This window comes from Psittacula echo, assembly GCF_963264785.1.
Source record: "Psittacula echo genome assembly, chromosome: 4".
Taxonomy (NCBI): domain Eukaryota; kingdom Metazoa; phylum Chordata; class Aves; order Psittaciformes; family Psittacidae; genus Psittacula; species Psittacula echo.
Window position 1 is genome coordinate 105,734,507 of NC_137738.1, and position 27,864 is coordinate 105,762,370.

Here is a 27,864-nt window from a genome sequence, read left to right on the forward strand (position 1 = left end):
GGGGCTCCATCAGCATTGATTTTGTCTTAAGCATGGGACATCTGTGTGATAAGTTCTCTGTTTTGTGTGGCATAAACACCATCAGGGAAGAGAAATATCTAGGGTGGAAGAGAAACCGAGGGTATTGGGAATTAATTCAGTGCTGTGAGGTAGTCTCCAGACATTAGGATCCTGCTGTGCCCTGAATCTGAACCTTTCAGTCAGAGCTTAGCAACTCCGGAGGTTGCCAAGGAGCAGAGTGGAGGAGTGCCCAGCACTGGGGTTTGGCTGCTCTGAGCATCCAGGCACATCTCATCACAGCCTCTCTGCATGGCTCTGTGGATGCTCCCAAAGCTTCGATGGTGTACCCAAACTGCAGCCAGCTCTGATGTGGAGCCTCTCATTTCTCCACCACCTCCCAGTCCAGCTGCTTCTTACACCTGTAGGTTTGGGACTGTGGACTTCTCCCCTTCTCCTTCTGCCGAACCCCCTTAGCAGTGTGCAACCCATGTGCAAGCTGTATGGCAGAGAAGCTGAGCTTACTTGCAACCTCCATGATTTAGTTGGGACTGTCTTCAGTCAGGTGCAGAAAGCCAGGTTATCCCATAGATGAGTAATTACACCCCAGTTTTGTCCTTGAGTAATCTGTTCTAGGGAAAGGGGTGAAAAGTCCCTTCTGCAAATCATCAGGTGCTTTCTTGACATCTAATTGCTTCTTGCATCTCCTCACTGGCAGCTCCTGGCTACTCCTGAAGATGCTTCAAGCTGAGTGCCCAAGAAAGGGCAGGCTTCTGAAATGGCTGTGCCCATTGGCTGAACTGCAGGGAGAGGGCTGTGCCATTCTTCTCCACACTGAGTTTAGAAAAGCCCCTTTCCCTTAGAGCAGGAGCAGCATCTCGATAGCACCATGGCCCATCCCACTCAGGAGGAGCAGCACACTCTTCTTCCCAACCCATCTCCGTTAACATTTCTTCTCTGTCCCCTCCCTACAGGGCACGAAGACAACGTTCCCCAGATCCAGGCTTAGGGCTGCTGCACGCCGCGAGATGACAGCCATCCTGGAGCGGATCAGCACGCTGTCCCTCAGCGGGCAGCACCTCAGCCGTCTCCCCAGGCTGCTGGAGGATGGCTTCCCCAAGATGCCTTGTACGGTCAAAGAGTGCGAGGTGCCGCAGCTCTTCCGTGAGCCGTACATCCACACCGGGTACCGTCCCACCGGCCAGGACTGGCGGTACTACTTCCTTAGCCTCTTCCAGAAGCACAATGAGGTGGTCAATGTGTGGACTCATCTTCTGGCAGCGCTGGCTGTGCTGCTGAGGTTCAAGACGTTTGTGGAGGCTGAGCAGTTGCCTGTAAATGCGTGGTCCTTGCCTTTGCTCATCTTTGTCCTCTCCTCTGTCACTTACCTGACCTGCAGCCTCTTGGCCCACCTACTGCAGTCCAAATCAGAGCTGTACCACTACACCTTCTACTTCATGGACTATGTTGGAGTCAGCATCTACCAGTATGGTAGTGCCCTGGCTCATTTCTACTACAGCTCCGACCAAGCCTGGTATGACAAGTTCTGGCTGTTCTTCCTGCCAGCAGCCGCTTTCTGTGGCTGGCTGTCTTGTGCCGGCTGCTGCTATGCGAAGTACCGGTACCGACGGCCGTATCCCATCATGAGGAAGATGTGCCAGGTGATCCCAGCCGGGCTGGCGTTCATCCTGGATATCAGTCCTGTTGCTCACCGGGTGTTTGTATGTCACCTGGGGGGCTGTGAGGAAGATGCTGCTTGGTATCACACGTACCAGATACTGTTTTTCCTTATCAGTGCTTATTTCTTCTCCTGCCCGGTCCCTGAGAAGTACTTCCCTGGCTCCTGCGATATCATTGGCCATGCCCACCAGATCTTTCACACCTTCCTGGCCATCTGCACCCTATCACAGCTGGAGGCCATTCTTTTGGATTACAAGAACAGGCAGGAGATTTTCCTGAAGAAACATGGGCCTTTCTCTGTTTATCTCTCCTGCATTTCTTTTTTTGGCCTGGTGGCTTGTAGTGCCATCACAGCTTACATCCTGCGATGCAGGATCAAGGCCGTCCTGGCTAGAAAGGAATCCTGAGAGTCATGAACATGATGGGCATGACATCACCGGGGGGTGAAGTCAAGGGGCATAACATATTAGGGACATAACTGTCTTATTTGCCTAACACACTGTGACTAACTGGGACACTGGACTTGGGTGGAGGGCTGGAGACTTCATGCTGCATGCATTTTCACAGCAGGGACTGCTTTTTGCCATGCAGGGGGACATGGATGTGTTTAAAGCCAGAACACTTAACCAAGGATGCTGAAATAGGCAGAGGTTTCTTGTTCATTCTGGTAAACCTGTGGGCAATATGTTGCTGAATGTCAGGGAGGATAGCTTGAAGGCTGTGAGACTGTAGAAGGGTCTGCCAGGGCTCACAACACAGCAGAGAATGCACCATGAGGACCACAGCCAGATATGATAACCTCGCTGGGTTTTGCTATCTCTGCTATATGTTGGGGACCTGTTACTATCAAGGGCAGTAGCAAGGTTTCAGAAGAGGTCTGCATTTCTATGGTTCAGTTGCAAAGGCATGTGTGACACCGTGGCTGGTATAATCCTCTTCCTGCTCCAGCTGGGCTAAGCCAGGTTCTCTCTATGGTTCCCTTGTCAGATATCTCAACACCAAGTTGCTGAGGAGGCTTTGGCAAAGCACATTTGGAGACTTATGCCTGACCTGGAGTCCTCTAGAATTAACTGGAACTCAAGCACTATGTCTGCCAGTGACTGGTGTAGATGTTAGGTCAGCTCCATCTTTTCTTTCTGTATGACTGGACTATCTTCAGTGGAGCTGCTCATCCAAACCAAGGAGTCAGGCAATCCCAAGGATTACTAACAGGAGATGATGTCTTTCTCGTCAGTTTGAATTTGACTTAAGGTGATGCCAATGCTGATGACTGGTTGGTAGCCTGCAAGACAGGTCTTCATAAGCTCCCTACTTCTCTTTTAAGTGCTTAGGTGCCTTGGAGGAGCTGGGCCTGGGTCAGGCTGGAGATAAGTTTGAGCCTTCCTCAGTAGCAGTGGCAGAGGTTGAGCCATCAGTGCTCAGGGGGCTGGCCCCAGCAGAGGAGATGCTTTTGATGCTGGGTACATCATTTTGGCTGCTTGTGTGACAGGTTTGTGCATTTCTGCATAGACTCTATCATCTGTCTAGGGAGTCTGACTGACCTCCATGTCCATGCAATGTAGAGTAAGTTGGGTGTGAGCTGTCCATTACAGGAAAGTATCTGGCCCCTGAACCTCCAACAGCCCTGCTGCGGTCATGGTCAAAAGGATATGAAAGTGAAGTAGTCTTTATTCACCTCTTAATGGTGCTTTCAGGACACCAAGCAGTCCTTGGTGGGCCTGTGGGAAAGCTGACAATGAAGCACTAAGTGAAGATAGAACAGCAGAAGGCAGGAGCAGGGTATCAACATTAGGGTTCTATGGAACTTTGCGGGGGGTTTGTCCTTGAGATGTGGTGACTCCTGTGTGGAGTAGCAAAGATAGTAGTCAGGGACACTTAATGTTCATGGGTTACTCCTGTCCAGGGTGTAGCAAGGGTTAATTTTACTGTGTCCTCCACCAGATGAGTCCCTTCTGTGCTTGTTTGAGGAGAACATCAGATATGGAGCCACACTGTTGCACTGAAGTTGGTAGCATTTGCAGGACAGGATGCTCAGAGCCAATGCAGAGATATGGTCCTATGCAGTCTAGACACCTACTGTTTGACCCACTGCTTGCTTTCCATAGTAGGCCCTGGCACGGCTCCTCCCACTATGCAAGACCTGCAGCCTCAAATGCCTTGATATCTGGCAAATTCCCAGGATGTATAAATCTTTCCTGCATCTAAGGAATCTATGGGATCTATTCCAGCCACATATTTGTCTCACTGAATCCCAAGGGCAGGCAAATGAATTGTGATTGCTGGTTCTGAGCAGGCAGTGTAGTGTTGGGGATATGATTTGTTGTGACAAGCACTGATTTCTGCACTTGATCTGTTTTTAACTATTGAGATATGTGTGTGTGTGTGTTTGTGTATGTGTGTGTGATTTATTATGCAGAAAGGTTTTGCCTTTGTATTTTATATTTGCAAAGCCTCCTAGCTGGGTCAAGATTAGGCTGAAGGAAACAGTGCTATGCTGCTGAAGGAACAAGGTGGGCCAGACAACAGTGTCTTTGAAAACAGATTTCTTAATAGGTGCTTTGCTGTGTGCTGTCTTTTGTGGACAAATTTGAAACTCATGGCCCTGTTGACAAATTAATTATGAAGGGGAAGGGAAATAAGTTTTGAGTACAGGAGAAGAAATCATAGGAAAGCCTTGAGGAGGTCATCTAGTCCACCCTTTCCCATTACTCTAGGCCTCGTGGTTTACATCCAGTCCAGCTTAGAAATTAATGACTTCATTTCCTTTGTTGTATTTTGCTAACAGCAGATTTGCCTCAGGAGAATGGCAAGTGGGGATGGTCCCCACTTACACCTCACCATAGCCCTTCCCATGCACAGAAGCTCATCTCAACACAAAGTGAGCTAGTGCTGGGAGACGGACCAGCGGAAAACCAATCCTAGTGAAAAAATGCCAGTAATGTTGTGCTGGTTTTAACTTTCAGCCAGCGAACTTGGACGACACTGCTGCCCGCAGGGAAGGGCCGGAGTGGAGGCCAGAAGCAGCTGCTTCTTGCACAGCAGCTAGTTGCTCAACTAGCTTAGCCACACTGATGGACTGCTCTCTCCATAGTCTCCATGGCTTTGGTTGTAGGTCTCCTCCCAGTCTGGGGAATGACTTGAGTGGGAGCAGTGTTTTTTCTCACAGGCTAATTTGCATTGCTTTTGTGCTAGGTAAAGCAGAATAAGCCACTGAGTGTGAACCTGGCTGGATGGTGTAAGTGGGCTCCTGTGCAGGAAGGGTAGTAAACTACAGGGGTTCAGAGCTCCTTTCTGTTCTAAAACTGAAAGGAGCTGCTGCTGATAGCAAACCCTGCTCTGCTGCTACCTGCTACTGGTACTAAAGGCAGGGATCACCCAGGCATTTCCTTCTCTGAGAGTTTGAAAATAGATTATGTGTCCTACCTTTGTCAAAGAAGGGTGAGAACAGTAATGACATCTAGTTCAGGGTCAGGGAAAGGAGGTGCCCACATGGCTCTTCTGAGGTGTTTCTGGGCATACGCTTTCTCCTCCCTGGTCCAGCAGAAGTGAAACTTGTGGAGCAACTGTGTGACAGTGGTGGTGGTGGTCTTACATATTCTCATGTTACCCCTCAGGTGAAGCCACTGACGTCCCCATGTGGCCCTGCACTCAGACCTGGAGCTGACCTCCTGGTTACTATGATGGGTTGATTTAGCAGGGAAACACAATACAGATGATTGCTGCTGTGAGGATGCACCCTTGTGTCAGAAGGGGCTCACCAACACTGGAGCTTCCTTCATCCCTATTTCCATCCTCCTCTTCCTCTGACCAGCTTACTTCTTTCCCACATCCCTGGACTTCATCCTTGTGCCTTATGCATCTGGCTGCCTCTCTGAGCAGACTCCACATGCCATGGAGTCTACTGCACCTCAGCTGGGCCAGGACTGAAACAGGCTGCTTGATGAGCTCCTGAAAACCCTGCCATTGATCTAGGGGAGACTGAGGCTGGGTCTGGAGAGAGTAGAAATGCTGCTGTGATAAATGCTCAGCTTGTCCAGGAGCCTCTCGAGGCCTTCTCCTGGAGCTTACTGCTTGAAGCACACCTCCTTCCATCCTGGCATTCCTCTAAGGAGGCACGGCTGAGAGGGGTGAACCAGTGGCAGGGTTTGGTGATGAACTGACCACCAAAAGTTGAGCACATTCTGATCCTGAAGGGACCAAGGTCCTAATCCTCTCCCCCAGGAACCTCTGGTCCTGAGACAGTATTTTTGCAGATCCTGCAACCTGGATCTGTAGAGGACAACTCCTGACAATTCATCCCAATGTGCCTTATGCTATTCCTTTTTGAGATTCATCCTGAAGGAACCTGAGGTGCAGATGCAGCCTTGTTGCTGTCTCCTGGTCCATGGTTGCTATTAGCAGCCAATATCCACTGACAGGATTTGCTTGGTGCTCTCCAGAGCAGAAGGGGAGGATGGAGAGACGTGCCTTAACCTTATATTTATGCCTAACAATTTGTGTAAGAAGGCAAGGACGGGTTCCTCATGTGCCTTGCAAATTACATCTTTTACTGACATTATTTTTAAACACTGTTACTAAAGAGAAGTACAAAAGGGTTTGTATTTTTTCTCTGGGAAACAGGGAAGGGTACAAGTGTTACGTATTAACCATCCCCTTCCTAACTCCCATCTGCTAACTTTGTATTGTGTAAAACACTGACAACATTTTAAGCTTTGTACTGTACTGATTGTTATTTAAAAATCTTAGTGGGAAAAAAAAAAAAGAACCATCTATAAAAGCAAAAGCATTCGTGTGGTGTGAAATTCCCAAATGCACAACTACAACAGGTCATGAGTCATTAGGAAGAAAAGTAGATGGTAATTATAGTGGATATATTAGAGTGGATAATAATTAATAATGAACAATAGGGTGTGGTTTTATCTGTGCATATCAAAGCACTTTCCAGGTTTCACAGTAACTATGTGATCTCATTCGCTTTTCACAAGGGAGGTCAGAATGGCTGCCCTGACACTGATTTGAGGGATTTAAGTTCATCATCTACATAAGTACTTGGGTGTCCAGCTTTCCTTGTTGTCTGTTGGAGGTGAGTAGCCAGTAATTTGGTGGCCTGGCAGCTTTAGTGGCCAAGCTGTGAATTCAGTGCTTGTTCAAGCAAAACATTTCAGCACACGCTTAAAATTAAGCCAAAGAGACAATCATTGATGGACAAAAGGATATCAATAAGTGAGCCTATGTGAAATAAGGCTAGAGCTTCTCTTTTTCTTGCTGGTAGCTGTGCTTAATCACAGCATGGTTGAGTTTGGAAGGGATCTCTGGAGGTCATCTGGTCCATTCTCCCCTGCTCAAGCAGGGACATCCAGAGCCAGTTGCCCAGGACCACATCCAGATGGCTGCTGAATATCTCCAAGGATGGAGACTCCATCACCTCTTTGAGCACCTTGTGCCAGTGCTTGGTCACCCTCACAGTAAAAAAGTGTTTCCTGATATTCAGAGGAACCTGCTGTGTTTCAGTGTGTGCCCATAGCTTCTGGCCCTGGCACTGCACACCACTGAAAAGAGCCTGGACCCTTTCTGTTTGCACCGTTCCTTCAGGTATTTATATACTTTGATAAGATCCCACCTGAGCCTTCATAGAATCATAGAATGGTTTGGGTTGGAAGGGTATTTAAAGATCATCCATCAGAGAGAAGCAGAGGGGGAGAATCATCTCTGACAACCTGCTGGTCACGCTGCTGGTGATGTAGCCCAGGACTCGGTTGGTTTCTGGGCTCAGGCACACACTGCCAGCTCATGCTGAGCTTCTCATCGACCAAAAGCCCAAGTCCTTCTCCTCAGGGCTGCTCTAAATCCATTCTCTACCCAGCCTGTATTTGTGCTTGGGACTGCCCCTGACCCAGGTGCAGGACCTTGCATTTGGCCTTGTTGAACATGGGGTTCACAACGGCCCACCTCTCAAGCCCTGTTTTGTTGACTTTGTGATCCCTTTCTATCACATCACGCCAGGTCCTCTGCTCATCAGCCTTGTCCATCACTCCGTAACAGGGCTGCTGGTAACTCTCTCTCCCTTGTCATCACTAGTTTAAACCCTCTTTACCAGGAGGATCATGTGTGACCAGGTACATACCACTCCCTCCAGGAAACACCCTCAGTGTGAATGTCAGTGCTCTAAAAAACCCCACTTTTTTTACTTCTATTACCACCACATTAATAATTTTCCTTATTATTCCTTAATAAAAGATCCAGAGCAAGGCTTCTATACTGCTGTGTTTTTACCCACCAGAGGGCGAGATATCTTCATCTGTAGCCACAAAGAGGCCTCCGGTGCCACGAAAGCACAGCCGGATAAAGACTTCCTTTTCCCTTTTGCGAGTATACAGTAGGGATGTAGGAGGCTAAAGAAGCTTGTCTTAACCTTGGCAAGGTGGACTTGCCTGTACAGAAGTTGATGCAAACGATGCAGCTGAATCCAGATTTTCTGAATTGCACTTCAACACCTTATTCCCCAGTATTCCTTTCTCCTGCTTTATGGTCACTATTCTTATCAAACTACCAGCTACTGCTATGGCTTTTCTTAATCTTCCTTTCTTCATTCCCATCTCCCTTAAAACACCCAGGAAGAATGTACTTGGACCACAGCCTTCTGAGCCTGTCCCTGCTCACACTTAGAGCCTAAGATCCTACTTTGTGACCCTGGATAAATCCCCCAGTCTTATTTCCCCATTCATGCAAAGAGTGCGAGAGCAGCACTTCTGCCCCCCTGCAAGCTATGCACAGGGGTGCTCTGCCACGCCGCCTTGTTAAGAAGCATCACTCTCCTAGAGGATGCCCTGTTGCCCATGGGTGCAAGTTTCCTTCTCTGAGGAAGGCCCTGGTCCTTGCTAAAGTTCAGGAAACCTGCAGAACGGTGCTTGGCTATCACAGCAAGAGAAACCAGAGCATGCTTCAGTCCCAGCACCTGCATCTGAGTCAGCAGCCACATCAGCAGCCCGCTGTCTTTCAGATCTTTCAGCCCTGCTTGGCCTTCAATCTATTATTTTCCTTTCTAAGCCTGCTAGACTCACTCTTTATCTCCCACCGGCTGGCTTTCTTCTCTCTCCCACACCATGCTTGAACAGACGGTCTGGCTGCACTTCTCTTTGCTTGGCTTCTGCTTACAAAACTCAGATCCTGCTGCCCTTGAATTGTAGCCCGGCCTGTCTTGTGTGCTGCTGATAAAGAGACCAAAGGAGACACATACCAAACATTAATTCCTCTGTGGTGATTGACTTAGCTCTCTATCTCTTGTATTTGGGAGTGATTTTTGCACAACCAACTTCCCCTTGATTTCCCCCTCCCACCTCGCCACTGCTTCTTCTTGCTGCTTCCTTCAGAAAGAGATAAAAATTGTGTTTAAAAGAGGAACTGCATCAATGCTATGTATTATAAAAGCCAGTATTTGTCAGCTAACGTATATATTACATTCACAATAAACCAGCACAATCTCTTCTCCTGTTACAATGTTTTGAGCACTCCAGGTATGGATCTGGCCCTCCACAGCTGGTCTTCTCCCTCTGCACAGGGTAGAGACAACTCCCAAACTGAATGCCTCCACCCGTTTTGGAGGTGATTTTAACAGCACTGCCATGAACCAGCGGTGCCGAGGGGACGAGGGCCTGGCAGAAACAACACCGCGGTTACACTGCGAGATGCTGAAAGGCCCCGCCTGGCCGCGAGGGGAGCCATGGCAGCACCCTGGTCCGTAAGAGAGCAGGATTAACGCTTCCACGCTGCGGGGACGAACGAGCCCTTCCCGGCTTTGTGTCCTCGGCCCGCTCCACCACCCTCCCATTGCCACGGCAACGCCTCCCAGTCGCTCAGGGCGCAGGCGCGGAAGGCGGGCTGGTCACTCTGCGCATACGCGTCTCCCTCCTCGCGCATGCGTATTAGGCGGGCCCGCAGTTGCCGTGGAGGCAGCGTCGCCGGAGCCGGGGAAGGAGCGCCGGTGCCGCCATGAGCTCGCAGCCGGGTCCCGGTCTGCCCTTCCTGCCCGGCTGTTCTTTCAGGGACCCCATGGTGAGCGCGGCGCACGGTGCACCCTGCCTCCCGGGAGCCCCAATGCCCGGGGACAACCCCCAGCCCAGTCTGGCCTGGCATAGCAGGTGCACCCCTAAGAACGGGACCTCCATACCCACCCCCAGCCTGCTTCAGGGGCTCGTCAGTGACCTGAGCCCTGTCCGGCTGCCCCCGGGGTACTGGTACCCCCTGAAGACATGCACTGGGAGTCTTGTAATCCCTCAGACTTGTAACTCCTCAACAGATGTGGTACCCCTAAACTCGCCTAATAGTCCTCATGTTACCCCCTGAACCTATCATGAGGGAACCTCCTATTCCCTTAGACCATCTTCTAATTCCCCCAAGAGGTCTGGTACTTCCTGAATACATCTAATATCTCTGAGGGGACGTGGTGTCCTATGAACCCATGTCCTGGGAACCTGGTACCCCTCAAACTCACCACACACCCTTCAGGGTACCTGGTACCCTGTGAAGTGACCTCCAAGGAACCTGGTGCCATGTACATTAATTTGAAGCTTCCCAGCAGACCTGATGCCTTCTGATCTCTCTCTCAGGGGACCTGTTTTTCCCAAAGCCAACAATTGTCTGATGAACTCTCTTCTGGAGGACCTGAACTCTCTGAATCCACCTGGAATGCTCTGACCCCAGGCACAGCAGACCTACTATTCTCTTAAGTCTCAGGGACCACTGTTCAGGAGACTTGGCACTCTTAATCTTGTCCCTAAGAATCCATGGCATCTTGCACCCATCTGATAACCCGTGAAAATGTCCTGATAGCTTTGGAGAGGTAGATTCCACCAACCTTATTTGAGACCCTCATTTGAGACTCATTTGAAAAGTTTTCTCTATAACTGCAAAACTATTACCTGCAAACCCACCCCTTGGGAATCCAGTACCCCCGAATCCATCCAATAGTTCCCCTGCCAGTTCTTGTCATACCCCAAGGGAAAGTGCAGCCCCCAACTCACTTTACAGTCTTGAAATCTGATTTCCCTATGAAAGCTGCTGTTTCTGTGAACCATCTCATTTTTCCCAAGGGGATATGTTCTGAACCTGCTATTCATTCTGATACCGCCCCAAACGAGGATCTATAAACTCATCTGAGAGTCCCTCTTGATATACACCTTTCTTGATATACCCAGGAGAAGCAACACTGTCCAAACCTCAAGCAGTTCTCCAGTAGGAATTAATCCCCCAAAACCATCCCAGTACAGTTATGTCCCGGACCCATCCACTGTCTTCAGAAGGACAGATACACCCTGAAGTCACCAATCTGCCGGGCAATTAAAACACTTCTGATACCCCTCCTCCATATCTCTGATACTTCCACAAATGCTCTTCTGGTATTGACTGGAGAACTGAATCCTTGATAGCCCATGGAGAACTAATGGTCTGGAACCTGAGATCCTAATCGTCTTCTTAGAACTGGTATTCCTCCACAGAACTGATACACCACAGCCTCCAGGAGCATCCCAAGGAAGTGAGACCCTCTCAGCTGCTTCCAGATTCCTTGGAAGAAGTAGTCTCATCCTCATCCCCTGCACTTGAATTGATACCTAAATGGTGAAGCAATCTCTCTTTTTCCTCATTTCCAGTGGCCCACACACTGATTTGATAACCTCAAATTCTTCCAGTACCCTCTTGAGGAAGCAGTACCACAGATGGGAGCTGATACTCCCTGAGTTCTTTCCAGCTCTGTTTCAGCTGACATCTCCCTTTGGAAGATGTTGTCCTATGTTTCTTAGACCAATGCTGATATTAGGGTAATGGCTTGAAACTGACAGAGGGTATATTTAGATTAGATGTAAGGAAAATGTTCTCCCCTATGAGGGTGCTGAGGTGCTGGCACGGGTTGCGCAGAGAAGCTGCAGCTGCCCTATCCCTGGCAGTGTTCAAGGCCAGGTTGGATGGGTCTTGAAGCAACCTGGTCTAGTGGAAGGTGTCCTGCCCATGGCAGGGGTTGGAACTGGGTGAGCTTTAAGGTCCTTTCCAACCCAAACCATTCTGTGATTCTATTTGTACTATAGACTACAGATCTTGCAATGCTGGGGAGAGAGCAGTTAGGAAAACAGATTCAAGTGAAAACGAGAGTTTACTGAAGACAGATGTGCTCTTGACAAGGACTGTGTCATAATGGGCTTCGGTAAACCCAGTCTAGATCATTCTGGATGCTTTTGTGGGAACCCAGTTTTCTCTGTTTGCCTAAATAGGACCCTCTCTTTATTCTGCTTATGCGTGGATTAGGGCTACCTAAGCATAAATTGTCACTGTACCAGTCTTAGTGATGGCTTCCAGCAACAAACTACTTCCTAAGTTAGTGATGACTGAGTTCCTCACCAGTAAATGGAGTCATTTACTCATAACGAATACTCAATCAAAGCAGTAGTAAAGGTTATCTCAGAATTATTCTCAGCTCAATAATATTATTTCCTCAATATAATTCATAACATCTTGGAAATATGCAAATTTATGCCCCTAGCAAAATAATATTTTCTCTATCAGTAAAATCTTGCTCACTTTAGTCATGCGAATGCTTCTATTGACTTCAGTAGCACTCTGTGTATGTAAGAAACACCCATGGGAGAGTTGGCAGAGCAGATCGTTATTTTAGAGTAACTTGAAGTATTGAACTATTGATAATGCCTTAAAGAGATCTGAACTCCAGAAACGTCTTTACAGCGTTCCTCAGGATGAGCCCCAGTGCGTGCTATCAACTCACTTTGCCTCAGTTTCGCAGTCTATAAAATGGGCACCACAATGCGTGTTTTCCAAGTGAATGCTGAGAAGTGCTGAAGAAAACCTCTGTGTTCAAATAAGATAATATTGTTATTGCTTAGTGCTCATGTGACAGAGAAGGAAACACTGGGAGGGAGAATGGTGTTTGTATGAAGTGTTATATACTTGGCAAAAAAGACAATTTAAGTCAGTGGAATTTCTTCAGACATGGACTGGCAGCAGCTGAGATTAGGAGTTTACATTCTGGGTTTTCCCTTTTAAATTTGCATTAGTCACCTGATACTGTGAGATGTTATCTGGCATCCATGCTTTCTTCGGAGTGCTTATTGACTCCAGAGTCTTATGAATTTATGAGGTGTTTTCTTTAAGCAACTGTGGGCCCTTGAAAGCCTGTGCACTTCTGACAAACACTGATACTGCCCAATTTAAAGACTAACTTCCTAGTTTTCCTTGATTTTTTTTTCCCACAGCTTTCCTTTCATATGTATTTAACAGAAGGAAATGGCAGTTCTGGGCTAATGTTTATAAGACATTCTGCTAACAGGTCTTCTGATTTCACCTGAATCTGTTTTCCCAACTGCTCTCTCTACAGCATTGCAAGATCTGTAGTACCAGTTTAAAGAGAAAGCAGGCAATTATGTTAAATTCAAGTGGGACCTTGGAGGTATAAATAAGATTAGAGGCTTAACCATGGGGGTGTGAGAAAGGGGGTGGAAAAGAAGTGGTTCAAATGCCTGAGTTTGAGTTCCAGTCTGTGTCTGGAAAAGGAGCTGAAGCTTATTCCTTCAGCGCTAGAAATGCGTACAACTGTTTTACTTGGCAAAAGTCAAGGTAAAGTCAGGGATTCTTTTATGAAGGACTTGCAATTACTGCTGCTTTCTCTGGAGCATTAAGTGTTGAAAGCCCAGCGGGACCAGCTAGGCATGCATGATTTCAAATGCTTTCCAGATTGCAGGTGAGATGCCAGGTGTGGTGGACTGTACAGCGAGTCAAGTCACTTGGGGTCACTCAAGTGTGATCCTAATTTTCAGTAGTGAAGAACAGAACTGGCCTGACAGAGACCAGGTCCTATTCACAGCTCTGACATTTTCTTCTTGTGTGTCCTTAATCAAAGCCGAGACCTTCCTGGGCTATCTGGATAATTATTCAGCCTGAAGAATGGCTCAATAGCTGGTATGAGGCAGTTAGCAAAGATAGGTGAAAGAAGCTCAAAACCCAGATTACACCAACAAACCAAAAAATAACAGGTGAATCCTATAGCCAGCATTATACAGTGCCCACACAGAATTCTCCTCATCTTAATCAGGCTTCTCATTAATCTGCTATAAGATCTTACACTATGGTTGTGATTATTTAATGTGTGACCCTTGCATGGACTGCGGAAAGGGGTGGCGAAACAGCTCATGTGCTTTGGTACATTTCATAACTGCAGTTCTGTGAGCGTGACACACCTTGATTTAGCCCGGTGAAGAAAATCCTGTATCATCCCCAAGAGAGGGTGAAAAAAATAAATAGCAGTAGAAAACACACAGAGAGCACAATGTGTAATAGTCAAGGGAGCACCATGAGGCAATAACACAGGGAAGTCCCATGGTGCTCTGTACTTCTGTAACACAGAGCAGGGAACAAAGAGTTTGTGAGGTAAATACTAGGGCAAATAAAGTGCTGTCACCCCATTCTAGACACTGAGGATGATGGCAAAAGGACAATTAAGTGATTTAAGATCTTGGGGAGTCTGTGGCAGTGCTAGGATTTGAGTTCACCTGATGCTTTGTTCCTCCAGCCACTTATTGTTTTTTTCAGCCTTCTTGATCTAAAATCTAATTGTAAAAGACTTCTAAAGTTGGTTATAATAAAATTGGGGGGTGGGGGAAAGAGGAAGGGGGAATTCTGGATATTACACATTTTTACTGGTTTTTAAGTGCTTTCAGTAGCTGTCTCAACTAAGCGCATGCAGTATTTTAACAGCTGGATTTCCTTCCACAGAAAACATGTTTTCATCGGTCCCAGACACTGGGCTACAAAAATGGATATGCCTTTTCTCGGCTGCCAACAGTCGGGTCTGGTGGGGAGCGGCTTTATGTGAATCAGCTTTCTCAGGCTGAATTAGACGAATTAGCTAGCAAAAGACCCACGCTGACCTATGGACAACTCAAGCGGGCTCCACCTTCAGGCTTCATTCCAGCACACGTGGCTTTTGACAAAAAGGTATAAAGAAGCTTATTCCAGGAATATTGCTGGCCAAGTTCAGAGACATAAACAGTCAGCTCCAGGGTTCATGGGACAGTGTACAGCAGTTTTCAGATGCCATAGTCCTTAGTCAGAGACAGCTGAACCCCAGACTGAAAGAGGCTTTCTTTGCTCGGGAGGAGGATTATAATACGTAAACCATGTAAGACATTCCCCACAAGTTACGCTAGAGCACTTCCAGCAGGCACTGGAAAAGAAGTTTGAGTAACTCTGAAAAGCTTCAGTTTATAACCACTGCCCTGTAAGCCACAGCCTGGCCTTCTGTGTTTCCAAAACTATATTGAGATTATAATTGAGCTTAAACTGTAAAAGATAGTCTGCAATGGGGACCCTGTTAGATTGTTTAACTGTGGTCTATGTATTTATGCTTGTGTTTGTCACCACAGCGTGTTGCAGCCTGTCCTACTCTGTTAGTACTTCCTGCATTACACTTTGATGATGATATCAGATTAGGAGGTGGCAATGTGTCTGCTCAGAACAGTCCTGAGCTGACCCTTGGATTTTAAATGCATCAGTTGCATAGACTGCAAGCTGGCGAGTGTACCCTCAGCCACAGAGAGAAGTCACTGCAGAGCATGCAAGGCTTAGCAGACTTGAGCGCGTGCAGGCAGGCCTGGAAAGGCAGTCTGCAGCCAACCCTCAGCCCATCTGTGAGACAATCTGGGGAACAGATGTGCTCTGTTAATTACTGAGGCTGTTCCTTCAAAGTAATGTAGATGTTGCTGTTTAATCTGCCAGATACTTCGCTGCCCCTTCATTCAAGCTACAGTAGCAGCAGGGGCCTCATGCTGCTCAGGGGAGTTGTGATTCCTTTTGAAGTACTTTTGCTGGCTGGTAGGAACTTGCTGGCTTTATCAGCACTTTATTACCCAGGCCTCTGGGTAAGCAAGGCCTGATTGCCCACCTAAATTCTCTTAGGCACATTAAATGTTCTTGGGGGAAATATTCCTCATACTTCTGCCATGCACAGGAACCATGACTGACTGACTTATTTTTCTCCTTGTTTCTCCAGCACATAGTAGCCTTTGCTGTCAGTGCTGAATAGATGTTACTTCAGTCAACCCATGCAGCTTTTAAAAATCCACAGATGTTGTTGAACTCTTTACTAAAATCTCCTGATAACTTCCTTAAATCTGGGTCTGCACAGCTGACAATAGTAAAGTCATGCGTGCCAGTAAACTCCATTACTGGCAGTAACCACACACCTGGCAGTGGGTGAAACAGCAAGGTGATCAAGGAGGAGGAGAGAAAAGGATGTATTTTTTACACCTTGTAAAAGGCAGATCTTGATAAAAGCACTCATGATGCCTCTTCCATCAGTCACAAATTAAGCTGCAGTTGGGTTGGATGATTTTATAGATTACAATCCAGTAACTTCACACTGCTAAAGCAAATGACAAATTTTTGGTCTTAATAACCTAATTGTGGTGTTAAAGATTTTTCTTTCTCTCTCCCTTTTTTTTATATTGTCTCTTTGGCAGATTTTGAAGTTCGATGCCTATTTCCAGGAAGATGTTCCTCTCTCTGCAGAAGAGCATTACCGTATCCGCCAAGTGTGTATCTATTACTATTTGGAAGATGACAGCATGTACGTCATAGAACCTGTTGTGCAGAACTCTGGTATTCCTCAAGGCAAACATATTAGACGCCACCAGGTGCCCAAGAATGACCATGGTGAACATTACCATTGGAAAGATCTGAATCGGGGCATCAACATCACCATGTATGGCAGGACGTACCGCATAGTCGACTGTGACCGATTCACACAGGTGTGTTGCTTGTACAGAGAGCAATGACAGAAAGAATCACAGGAGTTACAGGTGGACAGACCTGTTATAGTCCAGTAGTCTGCATCTGTAGCTTTCATAATATGGTTGCTCACAATCTTTCATTTTGCTTTTCATGAAGACTTCTCTCTTCAGATCAATGGGGAGTTCAAGGTATGATATTTGCTGAGTTAATTGCTCAGTACTTTTGCCTTAGGACTGCTGCGAGTCCATCTTTTGTTCTCAAGACTTCTCTTTACAACACGAATTCTAAGTTCATCTCAGTGTTTTTAACTGCTTAGATTCCAGATGAAACATTGTGCATACGTGAGAGAGAAACTACTGATCCTAAATCTTTTCTCTTACATCTTCTGTTAAAAACAGGGGGAGGGAATGCAGTAATTAACTCTGCACCCATCTACAGTCAAGCCAGAAAAGAGGTTATGATCTGTGGGTTTATAATTGTGGTTTGAACTGACCTTTCTAAGAGAGCATACTCATTGCCTGCTTTTCTATTTCTGGCTATTTTTATACCAGTAAATGAGATAATAGCAATCCAGTAGCAAGTAGTAACAAATGCAGTATACTGGTATCCTGTTAGATTGTCCCCAGTATAATCTCAGTCCTGGTCAACTACTATTCTATGATTTTATTCTTCCAAGCAATTCCCAGAAGCAGTCCAGGAGTGAGAATGCTCTGGGGACCATTCCTAATAGGTGAATTACATGCAGCCAACCTATCCTGGAGGCTCAGAGATTATTGATTCAGGTTATTCCTTGTCAGTTTGCCTCAGTGCCCAGGAATGTTCCCAGGCATAATATATTGGTATATATGTGGCTGTTAAGAACATGTGGGGCCACCTCTGCTGGAACTGGATGACTGCTAAGGTCAATTCACAGCAGATGAAGAGCTGGTCCTTGTGTTAATGTTGGTTGGTTGATGGAAAACATGAAATCAGCTATGTGGGTCTGTATCTCAAGGCCACTAGTCCATTTATCACAAACTGGCATCCTCTAGACCAGAAAATAGTCTGAAAGTGTGAATCTGCCTTGTGACTCTTCAGGGTGATCTCACGTGCCTGTTGGAGATGTTTACATAGGGCTTCCTGGGCTGAATGTTTTCCTGGGCCATTTCCCAAGGCCAGAAAGGAAAGAAGTCCATTGACTTCAGAGGTTGCTTTGGGTGACTGATGTGAGTACACAAGTAATACCCTAGAGTTTGTTGACGCATCCAATGTAAGCAAAGGGTCCCTTTATAAACAAGCAGATTGCCCTCTCTCTGTGGGAAAAGTACTCCTTCTGAAAGACGGAATGACGCTGCCACTCTGGCAAATATCCTTATGGCCTGAGGGGCCTTGGTGGGTCTAGTGTGGGTAACACTAGATTCCACTGTCCACACACTGGAGAGCCCTAGATCTCTTGCAAATTCTGACTAACTACATCTGCAGTTATGCACTAATTTAATCTTTTTCATTTACCAACCAACAGTTATCCTCCATTTAAAGCCCTAAAGTCAAGGAAAACTGCTCAAGTAAAATCTGAGGATGTTGAGGACAGGACTGCTCTGATTAATTAAAAGACAAGCAAAGCTAAGAAGCAGCTTAAACTGAAAAATCTTGGTCATCTTTTATTGTATTTACTATTGCAGTAGAACTAATGCTCCTGCAGGCTGGTGGTCTGTGAGGAATGAACTTGCAGTATTCTGACAACATTCATCTCAGCCCATCTGTAATCTGTAGTTATTTCTTACCTTCAGAACTCTTGGCACCATTAATACCTCAGTTGACCTTCCTAGGAGTTCCTGGAGAGCCAAGGAATTGAAGTGAACCCTCCAGAGAAAATGGCTTTTGATCTTTACACGGAACTGCGTCAGATGCCTGTGCGCAAATACATCACACCATCAGATTTTGACCAACTGAAACAGTTTCTGACTTATGACAAGCAGGTAAGAGAGCTGATAGTGATTACCCACATTACAGACTGCACATGTTATTGAAACCTGAGTCTGTGAATGTCTGCAACCTTACTCATTCTAAAAAAATTTCACTCCCCTGAACAGATTCCAGATCTGCTCCTCTTTTGGCTTTAGTGAGAAACAAAATCTTTTATGTTTTTGCTGAGCTTTGTGCCTTGTAAACAGCTTCTCTTCAGATTGCAGAGCTCATGCTCTAAATCCTCCATTTTTCTCTTGCTTTCTGTTGGGATGAGATAAGCTACCTGTCTCAGGAAGTTAGCAGCCAGAGGTATTTCTATGACCAATGACCATGCTGCATCCACTCCTCTCTTCCTCCAAAACATCAATGCCAGGTGCCAGTGTGGAAAATTTCAGATACAAATGCCATTTGCTCTGACTGAATTTGCCCTGTGCACACAATTGACTAACACTCCTCCATGCTCCTCTGGATCTTTATCTTTTCATCCAGCAACAATGTAAGAAATCCTATAGACTATTTCTGTACTAGAAAATAAAACAGGGGCAAGGCGTGACCTGAGTTCTGCATGTTGTCCCTGGCCAGCTATCAGTCAAACAGTTCCTGGCCATCAGCTAGGAGTTAACACAGGCCAGGATCATATCCAGGTGCCATTTTGGATACTGTCACCCTGTTTTGAGAGGAGCAGACAGCTTCGCTGTGTGGATGCAAGCTGGGCCATGCCTGCCATTTTACTGCCAGTTTAGCTTTAGTGACTCAGGTCTGTGCTGGGCCAACTCTGTCTGCTATTGGGCTGCCTGTTTAGGAGCTGTACCTTGGGGAACTCTTGAGCACTGCAGTGTGAGGAGTTTGATTTCTGTGGCATTAACAGATGATATTTCTGCTCACCAGAAATAATATGAGGCCTGCACTGAATGCAGCCTCCTCAGGACTGCTGAATATATTCCTCTCTGCCTTCTTTGGTGTAACAGCAGTAAAGAATTGGCCATGAAACCTGTAAGAGGTTAAAAGTCAAAACAAAATTCTGTCTTACTGTATTAAGTTTCATTGTAAAAATCACTACCCATGAAACTACTTCCCCATTCATTCCTGGGCAATTATTTTCTGCTGCTTTTTAATCACTTTCCCCTCTCCACCCTCCCCAATTTTCCGTTTCTTCCTGAACTAAATCTCTTAGCATAAACTCTTTCTCTCTTACTGTTGTCAAGGTAAGCCAGGCCTGTCCAACTCTCCAGGCCTCTGCTACCCTTCCCACTGCTGCCTCAGTGCCAAGTCATCCCAGTCTCCATAGTACAAGGGCTTAGTTCTTCTGGACCTGATAGAGAAGCTTGGCGAGATGCCTCCAATCACCTAACCCATTTCATAGAATCACAGAATGGTTTGGGTTAGAATGGACCTTAAAGATCACCTAGTTCCAACCCCCATACCATGGGCAGGGACACCTTCCACTAGACCAGGTTGCTCCAAGCCCCATCCAACCTGGCCTTGAACACTTGCAAAGATGGGGCATCCACAGCTTCTCTGGGCAGCCTGTGCCAGCTCCTCACCACCCTCATAGTAAAGTATTTTTTCCTAATATCCAATTTTAACCACTTCATTTGGACAAAGCATTAGTAATTCTAGTCTTTGTTTGTCTTCTTTTCCTCTTTTTCCTCCACCCCAGGTCCTTCGCTTCTACGCCATGTGGGATGACACTAACAGCATCTTTGGTGAGAATCGGCCTTACATCATCCATTACTACTTGGCAGATGACACAGTGGAGGTTCGGGAAGTACACAAGCAAAATGATGGTAGAGACCCATTCCCAGTACTGATAAGACGGCAGCGCTTACCCAAAACCTTTGTGGATAAGCAAAGTAAGTTTAGATTGACCAGCACATCTCTCTGTGCTAAAGGGCCTTGCTGGGTAGATGTATGTGTGGTGGCTGTGTCAGAGGTATATAGAGTCTAGACAGATTTTTTGCTGAAAACATTCCAAGTGTCATCAGTTTTGGTCAAAGGAAAGTTCTTAAAATGATAACTAAATTCTTTATCTTCTGGGAAGCAGTGGCAGGACAGCAGTACCAACAGCTCCCTGGAGCTATTTATACATATTTATTTGTATCCCTTTTCACTAGGAAATGTTAATATCTGCTGCTTACCTTATTTTTCCTATTGCTCTCTTGTTCTTAGAGACTTTCCCAACCTGTGTGATGGAGATCTCTGATCAGGAGGTACTTGAGTGGTACACAGCTAAAGATTTTGCTGTTGGTAAATCTACCACCCTCCTTGGACGCAATTTCTTCATCTATGATTGCGATGAGTTCACACGAAACTTTTATCGTGACAAATTTGGCATCACTGACTTCCAGCCAGTGGAAATAAAGAAGGAACCACCTGAGGAAGTTCAACAGGTACTGCAAGCAGTTTCTCAAAGGAAGGAATAGAAGGAAGCAGTTGGTATAAGCTTCTATGGTAAAGCATAAGTTCAGCTTAATAAGAACCTGTAGTAAACAAGTACAGCTTAAAGGCAAGTTCAACTTCAAAAAGACAAGGCAAGAATGGTCATCACTAATATAAAAATGAAAGTCCTCTGAAACCATTGATTTCTAGTACTGTAAAGGACAAAGCACTTGCTAATAGTGATAAAAGAACTCTGGTTATGTCTGTATACTAGAACATTAAACACTATCAGGGTTTCGTTTTGTCTGGGAAGCCAAGTGGCACAGTCTGGCTGCATCATACTGCTAAACTCTCCCTCACCATCCAAAACGGAGTTGCCAAGTCCAGACTGCCTACTGGGGATGGTTAGAGTCCTTGTTACCTCCCAGACTGTGCCTAGGAATGGCGTTGAGTGCTAGCCGGCCTACAAACTACAAACATGATGGGAATTAGGCTAACAGTGTGACTATACAGATAATTGAATTCCTGCACACAGGAAAGTTTAGTTACTAGTACAGCCATAGTCTCTTTATTCAAACAAATTACCTGGCTTTCTGAATTTCAGGTTTTCTTAATTATCTTGAATATTTTCTATAAATAAGGGGTCCAACACATGGCCAGGCTAGTAGCATCTCTGCTAGTCAAGATGTCACATCTATTGCTATTGGGTGAAAGATTTCTTTCCGAACAGATGTTTTTTGGTAAGTTCTCTTAATTTCAACTGTTTATGCTTGATATGTCCTCTGGATGCAGATAATTCCTCCCTATAATGGTTTTGGCATCCTTGAAGACACTCTTCAGAACTGCTTTTCTCTGTTTCCAAAACCTCCCCGGAAAGATGTAATTCAGATGCTAGAGAATGACAACAAAGTTCTGCGATACCAGGTGGCCCTGGTAAGTGCTTTCCTTGATGGTATAGTGCCAGCTTATGTTGTAGAGTCAGAAGGATGGGAGGAACAGCCTGCTCAGACAAGGCTGTTTGCAAATTCTCCTCTGTGCTGGTGGGAAAAGAGAGTTTCCAAAGCGAACACGAGTGCCCCTCAGGGGATGCTGTTGGGTTATTGTGTACATGCTATGACAATTAGTAGCACATAAAGGTAGAAAAAAACAGGCCGGAAAATACAAACCAGACACACTATAAAACCACAGCCATTTATGGAAAAACTCCTACTGGCATTAGCACGTGACAGATGGTCCTAACTGAAACAGCATGGCAACTGGGCACTGTGCCCCTGCCTGCCTTCAACCACTGTCACAAGCATGAGCTTGCTGTCTCTCCACTGCTAGCTCCCAGCACCTGCCCTTCTCCAGGCTAGTCCTGGGCGCACTAGCCAGCAAAGGGCTGTGCTAGCAGAGCAGTCAGGTGCCAGCATAGAAGCCAGAGAGTCCATGGGGATGGTGCTTTCCACCCACAACAATGGCATTCAGGCCCTGGCATTTGTGCCATCTTTACAGTGGGTTTATGCAAGGAGCCTCTGGCACATCCAGCAGCAGCAATGGCATTTCCTGTGCTGCCTGGTGCCTGCCCTCTCCAAACACTCAGGGTGAATAAGGGCTGATTTCTTTTCCCTATTGTGCAGCAGATCCTAAAGGTCACAGCTGATGAGTTCAGATCCACTTAATTTTAAACTAAGCAAGTAAACCTACTGGTGTGTCAGGGGAGTGTCTTCCTGTGACTAGGAGCTGAAAGCAGCACCAGCCTCTCTCAGGCACTCATTACAATGAAAAATACAACTTTAATACTGAATTTTACAGCCAGTCTGTCTGTGATGAATCATTCCATATAGGATATTCCTTTCTCTTGAATTACTCAGTTTGTGGAAACACTGAATGTACTTGGTCACTGCAGCCCAGATTCTGCTTCTGAGAGCCTGACTAGAGCAAGTAACCTTTGAAATTCAGATATTTAATGCTTCCTAGGGCTTTGTTACACTCTGTCAGCATATCTGTAGCTTTTGGCATACAGCAAGCACTTTGTTTATTCAGCTATGTAAAAAAGCAGTGAACTCTGGGTGCTTATGAGTGGGTTACCAGGTACTCCTAAGCACCCCAGGAAATAAAAACCTGGCTCCAAAGTCCTTTTCAAAGCCACTATCTTTCCTCTAGGAATCACCAAACCCCGAGGACAGAAAGCGTCGTTTCATCCTCTCCTATTTCCTCTCCAATGACATGATCAGCATCTATGAACCTCCGGTCCGTAATTCTGGCATCATTGGAGGCAAATACTTAAGAAAGACCAGAGTTGCCAAACCAGGCTCAACTACAGAAAATGCCACGTACTATGGGCCCTCTGATCTCACAATTGGTTCTACAATTGAAGGTAAGATGCAGCCTGGTTTGATATTCTCTGAGCATTGTTTTTCAGTGCCTGCTCTGATATGTCACTAATTGCATGGAGAGTGCATATACCTTCCTTCACTTGGAAGATCTGTTCCTTCTGGGTCTCATCACATTTGAGTTTCCAGGTCACCAGCTGGTGTACATCGGTATAACTTTGTTACTGCCAATGTTTGGACCTTTGACATAATTAGGAAAAGAGCTTTATTCTCCATGGTATGTATTCCATTTACAATCTGGGACCTGCCAGGATTCACAGGGTTAAAGCTATGCCAGATGACTACCAGCAGCAAAGGCCGTAATTCTATCCTGTAAGGGATATAAATGTAATACTGAAACATTTAGAAACACACCGGTGTTACTGGGGGAGTCATTGTAGGCCCAGGCACAGGGCCTTTGCTCTCAGCAGCTGCTCTTCTTGCAGCAGAACTCTCTTTGAGTTGGTGAAACTATTCTCACTTCAAGGACTGAAACAAATAGCAGTGCTCGCTCAACCCTGAGCCCAGCTGCAAGACAGAATCCATGTTCTCTCCTGGATGATGGAATGACTTACCCATGCTGAAAGGCAAGTAACACTGCTTTTTTTAATTCCTCTTCCCCAGTGTTTGGCCACAGGTTTGTTATCACTGATGCTGACGAATATGTGCTTAATTATATGGAGAGCAATGCAGGGAGTTTCCCTGAGGCAACTCTGCAATCCCTGAGGGATCATTTTCACCCAAAGCAGGTGGTAAAGGAGCCTGACAACAGGTAAGCTTCAAAGAGTGGTGTTGTGGAGCTAAATAAGACTTAGGGTTGACAGCTAAGGGCATTTCCAGCAGCCTGTATGGGCTCCAGCCTACTGTCTAATGGCTGCTTAGCTGATTATTCAGCTCCAAGAGCCTGTGTCTGGACACATACAGGAAGGGTCAAGTGTGTATGATATAATTTCGTGGCTGCTGCTGACCCAAAAGCCTTGTGGGACAGCTCTGGCTCAGCAGCAGAGATTTAGCTAAATGGACACAGTCGTCTTTTTCCAAAAGGCAGTAGTTAACTACAGTTAACTGCTGCTGACAGTATCTGCATGACTCACTAGATGCTTGTAAGATCAGTGGAGAGTTGGTGAAGTCGTTTTCATTTGCTCTGGCTGTGCTTATCACCCCAGGAGAGCCTCTTTTTTAGCTGACTGGAACCATTTGGGGTGACGCAGTAACAACCCTTTTACCTCGCAACACACTTTGGGGTCAGTTAGTATCATGGTAGTTCAGGGACTCTGGTTGAAACTAGAGTTGCATGCAGTTCCTGGGACCGTATGAAGCACCACAAGAAAATGCTTGCGTTCCCAGAGCACATGCAGACAAGAGGTGCATGGGGAAAATGTCCTGCAAAGGGAAAATAGTTTACTTAATGCTCCAAGATCAAGACTGAGCTTCATCTGCAAGTCCAAGCTGAGGTGAGCTTGCATCAAAAAACAAACATCCCAGAAGCCTGCTGTGTATTCAGAAATACAGCCTGGCCAGCTGTGATGAGCAGTCAGCACACAAAAGTGTCACAGTAAGGCTGCCAGAAGTAGCTTTTGCATGAAGTCCTGTTCTTTCTTGCTTTTACAGTGACATCCCCAAGCTTGGGACCAGCAAGCAGGAACCAGATGAATTAATTGAGCGTGTTCAGGAAGAGCTGAAGCCCCATAAGCACTTGAACAACAAGAACATTCGGGAAGCTTTTCTTCAGTGTGACAAGGATGGCTCTGGCGTACTGGACAAAGCAAAATTTTTATCCCTTTGTGACAGCTTGAGTGTGCCGACCAACACCATTCTTCTTAACCAGGTCAGAAGGAAGGGGTGTTGTGCATGTTGAATTCCCCTCTTGTAGCTCTTCCAAAAGTGCTCTTCTGCAAACCAGCCCTAGCCAGGTGAGCACCAGCTGCTCTACCCTACAAAGGGGAGCAGCTTCAAGAAAAGGGCAAGAGCGTACCAATTCAGAAAGGCCTGAGCTGTTAGTTCAGCACGAGTCTTAAAGGAGGAGATAATTGCTGTCCTCAAAGTAAAGGGAAGAAATGATATCCAGGTTGCCCCCCAAATGAGAAGCCTGGTGTTTGTTGTGTGATGCCTCTTGGCTCAGGTTTCAGAGATGAGCAGAAGAGATTGTGTATCATGATAGAGATCTGGCATAGGCTACAGCAGAGCTATTGGGTGTCTGTCACGACTTAAGCACACCTGGGATTGAGTAGGGGTGACACTGAGGTGCTTAGGTAATGAGCCTTAGGAAAGATTAGATGCATTCTAGATGTAATAGCAACTGAAGATTTGAGAACTAAAATTCCAAAACATAGCCACTCAGTTAACACAACTAAAACATAGACTTGCTGGGCACTATGCTCAATAGACACATGGAGATCACAGTCTGCATAGCAGAAAATGTGAGGGAAACTCAAGAGAAAAATTTATGCAGCAGGGATGGAGGATTCTTCCAGGAATATAACTGGCAAGGATGCTTTCTAAGCTTAATGGGATATGCAGTAGATAACTGGCCAATAAAGGCAGACTCAGAGTTTAAATAAATCTAGAAACCAGAGAATTTCCCTTGCTAAAAAATCAAATAATAATAATTTTCTAAACCAGCCAAGCACGAGCATCACAGCTGTGGTTAGAAAGGTGCACAGGCATTTATGTCTCTGAATGTGCACTGAATGGAAGCCTTTGATGAGCACCCAGGGCTTTGCTGTGCTAGAGCTCATCAGAGACCACCCTGCCCTAAAGAATTTACAACGTGGTGACAGTCCTTTCTGCTTCCACTCTGAGAGTGGGAGATGAAGTGACATGCATGTGGATGGAGGACCTGTGACAATTGTTTGGATCCCCATCTAGGACCTACACACAGAAAGCATCCTTCTTCTCTCTTGAAATCTTAGTAAGAGTGTGCCCAGAGCCCTCAGAAGCATGGTGGTGGTGTAAATTAAACATAGAGCAGATAGCTTACTGTCTGGAGAGGAGCATGGCTGTCAGTCACACGAGAGCAACCCTAGTAAATCTGTCTCCAGGCGACAAGGGGAAGAAGAATCCTTTCTAGAAACTGTGATATTAGACCTTTTCCATCTCCCTGAGTGTCAGAAGGAGATTAGTTATGCAATTAAAGAAACAAAAGCCCTCTTTCTTCCCCTTAAGCACACAAAGGCTATAGTGCTGTAACACAATGCAGGGTCAGGCATGGATACCAGAACTGGCTCATTAGTAGGTCTGTTGCTGAGCTCAATTATCTGTGTCTCTACTTTATGCCGTGTGCACACACCAAAGTGACACCAGTGAACAGTAACTGTTCAGATATGCTGCCCCCATCCCACTCTTGGCAGGGATTTCTATGGGGTTTCTGAAAGATTCACAGTGGTCTACATCAGTTTGTGGCCACCCTTTATTTTTTTGTGGATCTACTGTCACTCTGGTGATACTCAGAAAGCAATTGGGATTAAATTCAAACACATCAACTCTTCTCTTGCATAGATTAGTGTCATTTATAAACATGAGGCCTTGGGTGACATGGTTTAGTGTGGGGTGTCCCTGCCCATGGCAGGGGAGTTGGAACTAGATGTCCTTTCCAACCCTAACTATTCTAAGATTCTATGATTCAAGGTTACCTGTGATTCAGGACTATAAAGGCCCTTCTACGGAGGAAAATAAGATCTGCTCTGTTGCACAAAGAGTACTTCTGGGCACTTTCCCCTAAAAAAACCCCCGATTTGCAGTTTCTTCCAACTCTTTATGGTGGTGTTATGTTGTTTGTTTTCTTTTTCCCCCAGCTGATTGACCAGTGTTCTTGTGGAGAAAACCAGATAAACTACCGTAATTTCCTTAGAGCCTTCCCTTTGTGATCTCTGCCCAGAAGCTGAAGAACAAGACCAGCAATAAAATTCTTACTGACTTAAGACATTGTACTTCAAAAAGGATGCTCTAGTCTTCACCTTTACTTCACTCACTCTCCTCCTTCCATCCTCACTAGAGCCAGCTAATTTTACCCTCACTTTGTTAACTTTTTTCCCTTCTTAATCTCTCCCTGCCCTTTTGGTCACCGCCAAACTCAACCTCACAACTACTGGACATTGAAATGAAACTCGCAGGAGAAAAAAACTTTGAAGAACCAAAGCCAGGTACTCCGGTTGAACTTTGTAATGCAGTACAGCAAGGCTTGCTGGAGCTCTCCAAAGCCTGGAGTGATAACCACCAGATTTATCTTACAGAGTCAAAAGAAGCCTTTCACCTGCAAGCAGTGAAGACTGCCAGTTTAAATTGATATTTACATTGCAAGAAAATGTAAGAGCGCTGCTATGGCCCATGATAAACTCGCACTTGCTGGTCTGAATGTGTTAATATATCTGCTTTAAATAGAAGTACCTCAATAGCTGGAATAGCTAAGGATTAAAATTTGGAGGGTGTGGTGGAGAAAAACCCCACAAAGTGTGATTCTGGTTTTATTTGAAGTGGTGAGTTTAGCTCTCACACAGCTGTGGAGATAGCAGGGGTCTGTACACAAATCTGCTGATGTCAGCTTTGCATTTTTTAACAAAAGGTTGGGAGAATGATTTTAGTATTCAGATACTATCTGAACCCATTGTATGCAACCTGCCATCATACCAGACAGGTCCAATGAAAAGGGAAAACAAGCAGTTGGCATAGCAATAGAGTTATGACACTTGTGCTCCACTTGGGAGTTAGATTGCTCATC

At 45.9% G+C, this 27,864-nt stretch overlaps 2 protein-coding genes across 2 annotated transcripts; both read left to right on the forward strand.

The window, feature by feature from the left end:
* Nucleotides 1–1,025: 1,025 nt before the first annotated feature.
* Nucleotides 1,026–2,084, forward strand: PAQR8 (progestin and adipoQ receptor family member 8; the record flags this gene model as incomplete). Its single annotated transcript, XM_080616930.1, has 1 exon — nucleotides 1,026–2,084. One exon carries the CDS (start codon nucleotides 1,026–1,028, stop codon nucleotides 2,082–2,084), a length of 1,059 nt encoding a protein of 352 aa, XP_080473056.1.
* A 7,582-nt stretch (nucleotides 2,085–9,666) lies between these two features.
* On the forward strand, nucleotides 9,667–27,013 carry EFHC1 (EF-hand domain containing 1; the record flags this gene model as incomplete). The annotated part of the gene is made up of 11 exons (XM_080615950.1): nucleotides 9,667–9,729; nucleotides 14,452–14,673; nucleotides 16,197–16,484; nucleotides 18,276–18,425; nucleotides 20,075–20,267; nucleotides 20,584–20,804; nucleotides 21,586–21,726; nucleotides 22,939–23,152; nucleotides 23,772–23,919; nucleotides 24,759–24,975; nucleotides 26,942–27,013. The coding sequence occupies 11 exons, from the start codon at nucleotides 9,667–9,669 to the stop codon at nucleotides 27,011–27,013; spliced, it is 1,929 nt and encodes a 642-aa protein (XP_080472076.1).
* Between the last annotated feature and the right edge of the window lie 851 nt (nucleotides 27,014–27,864).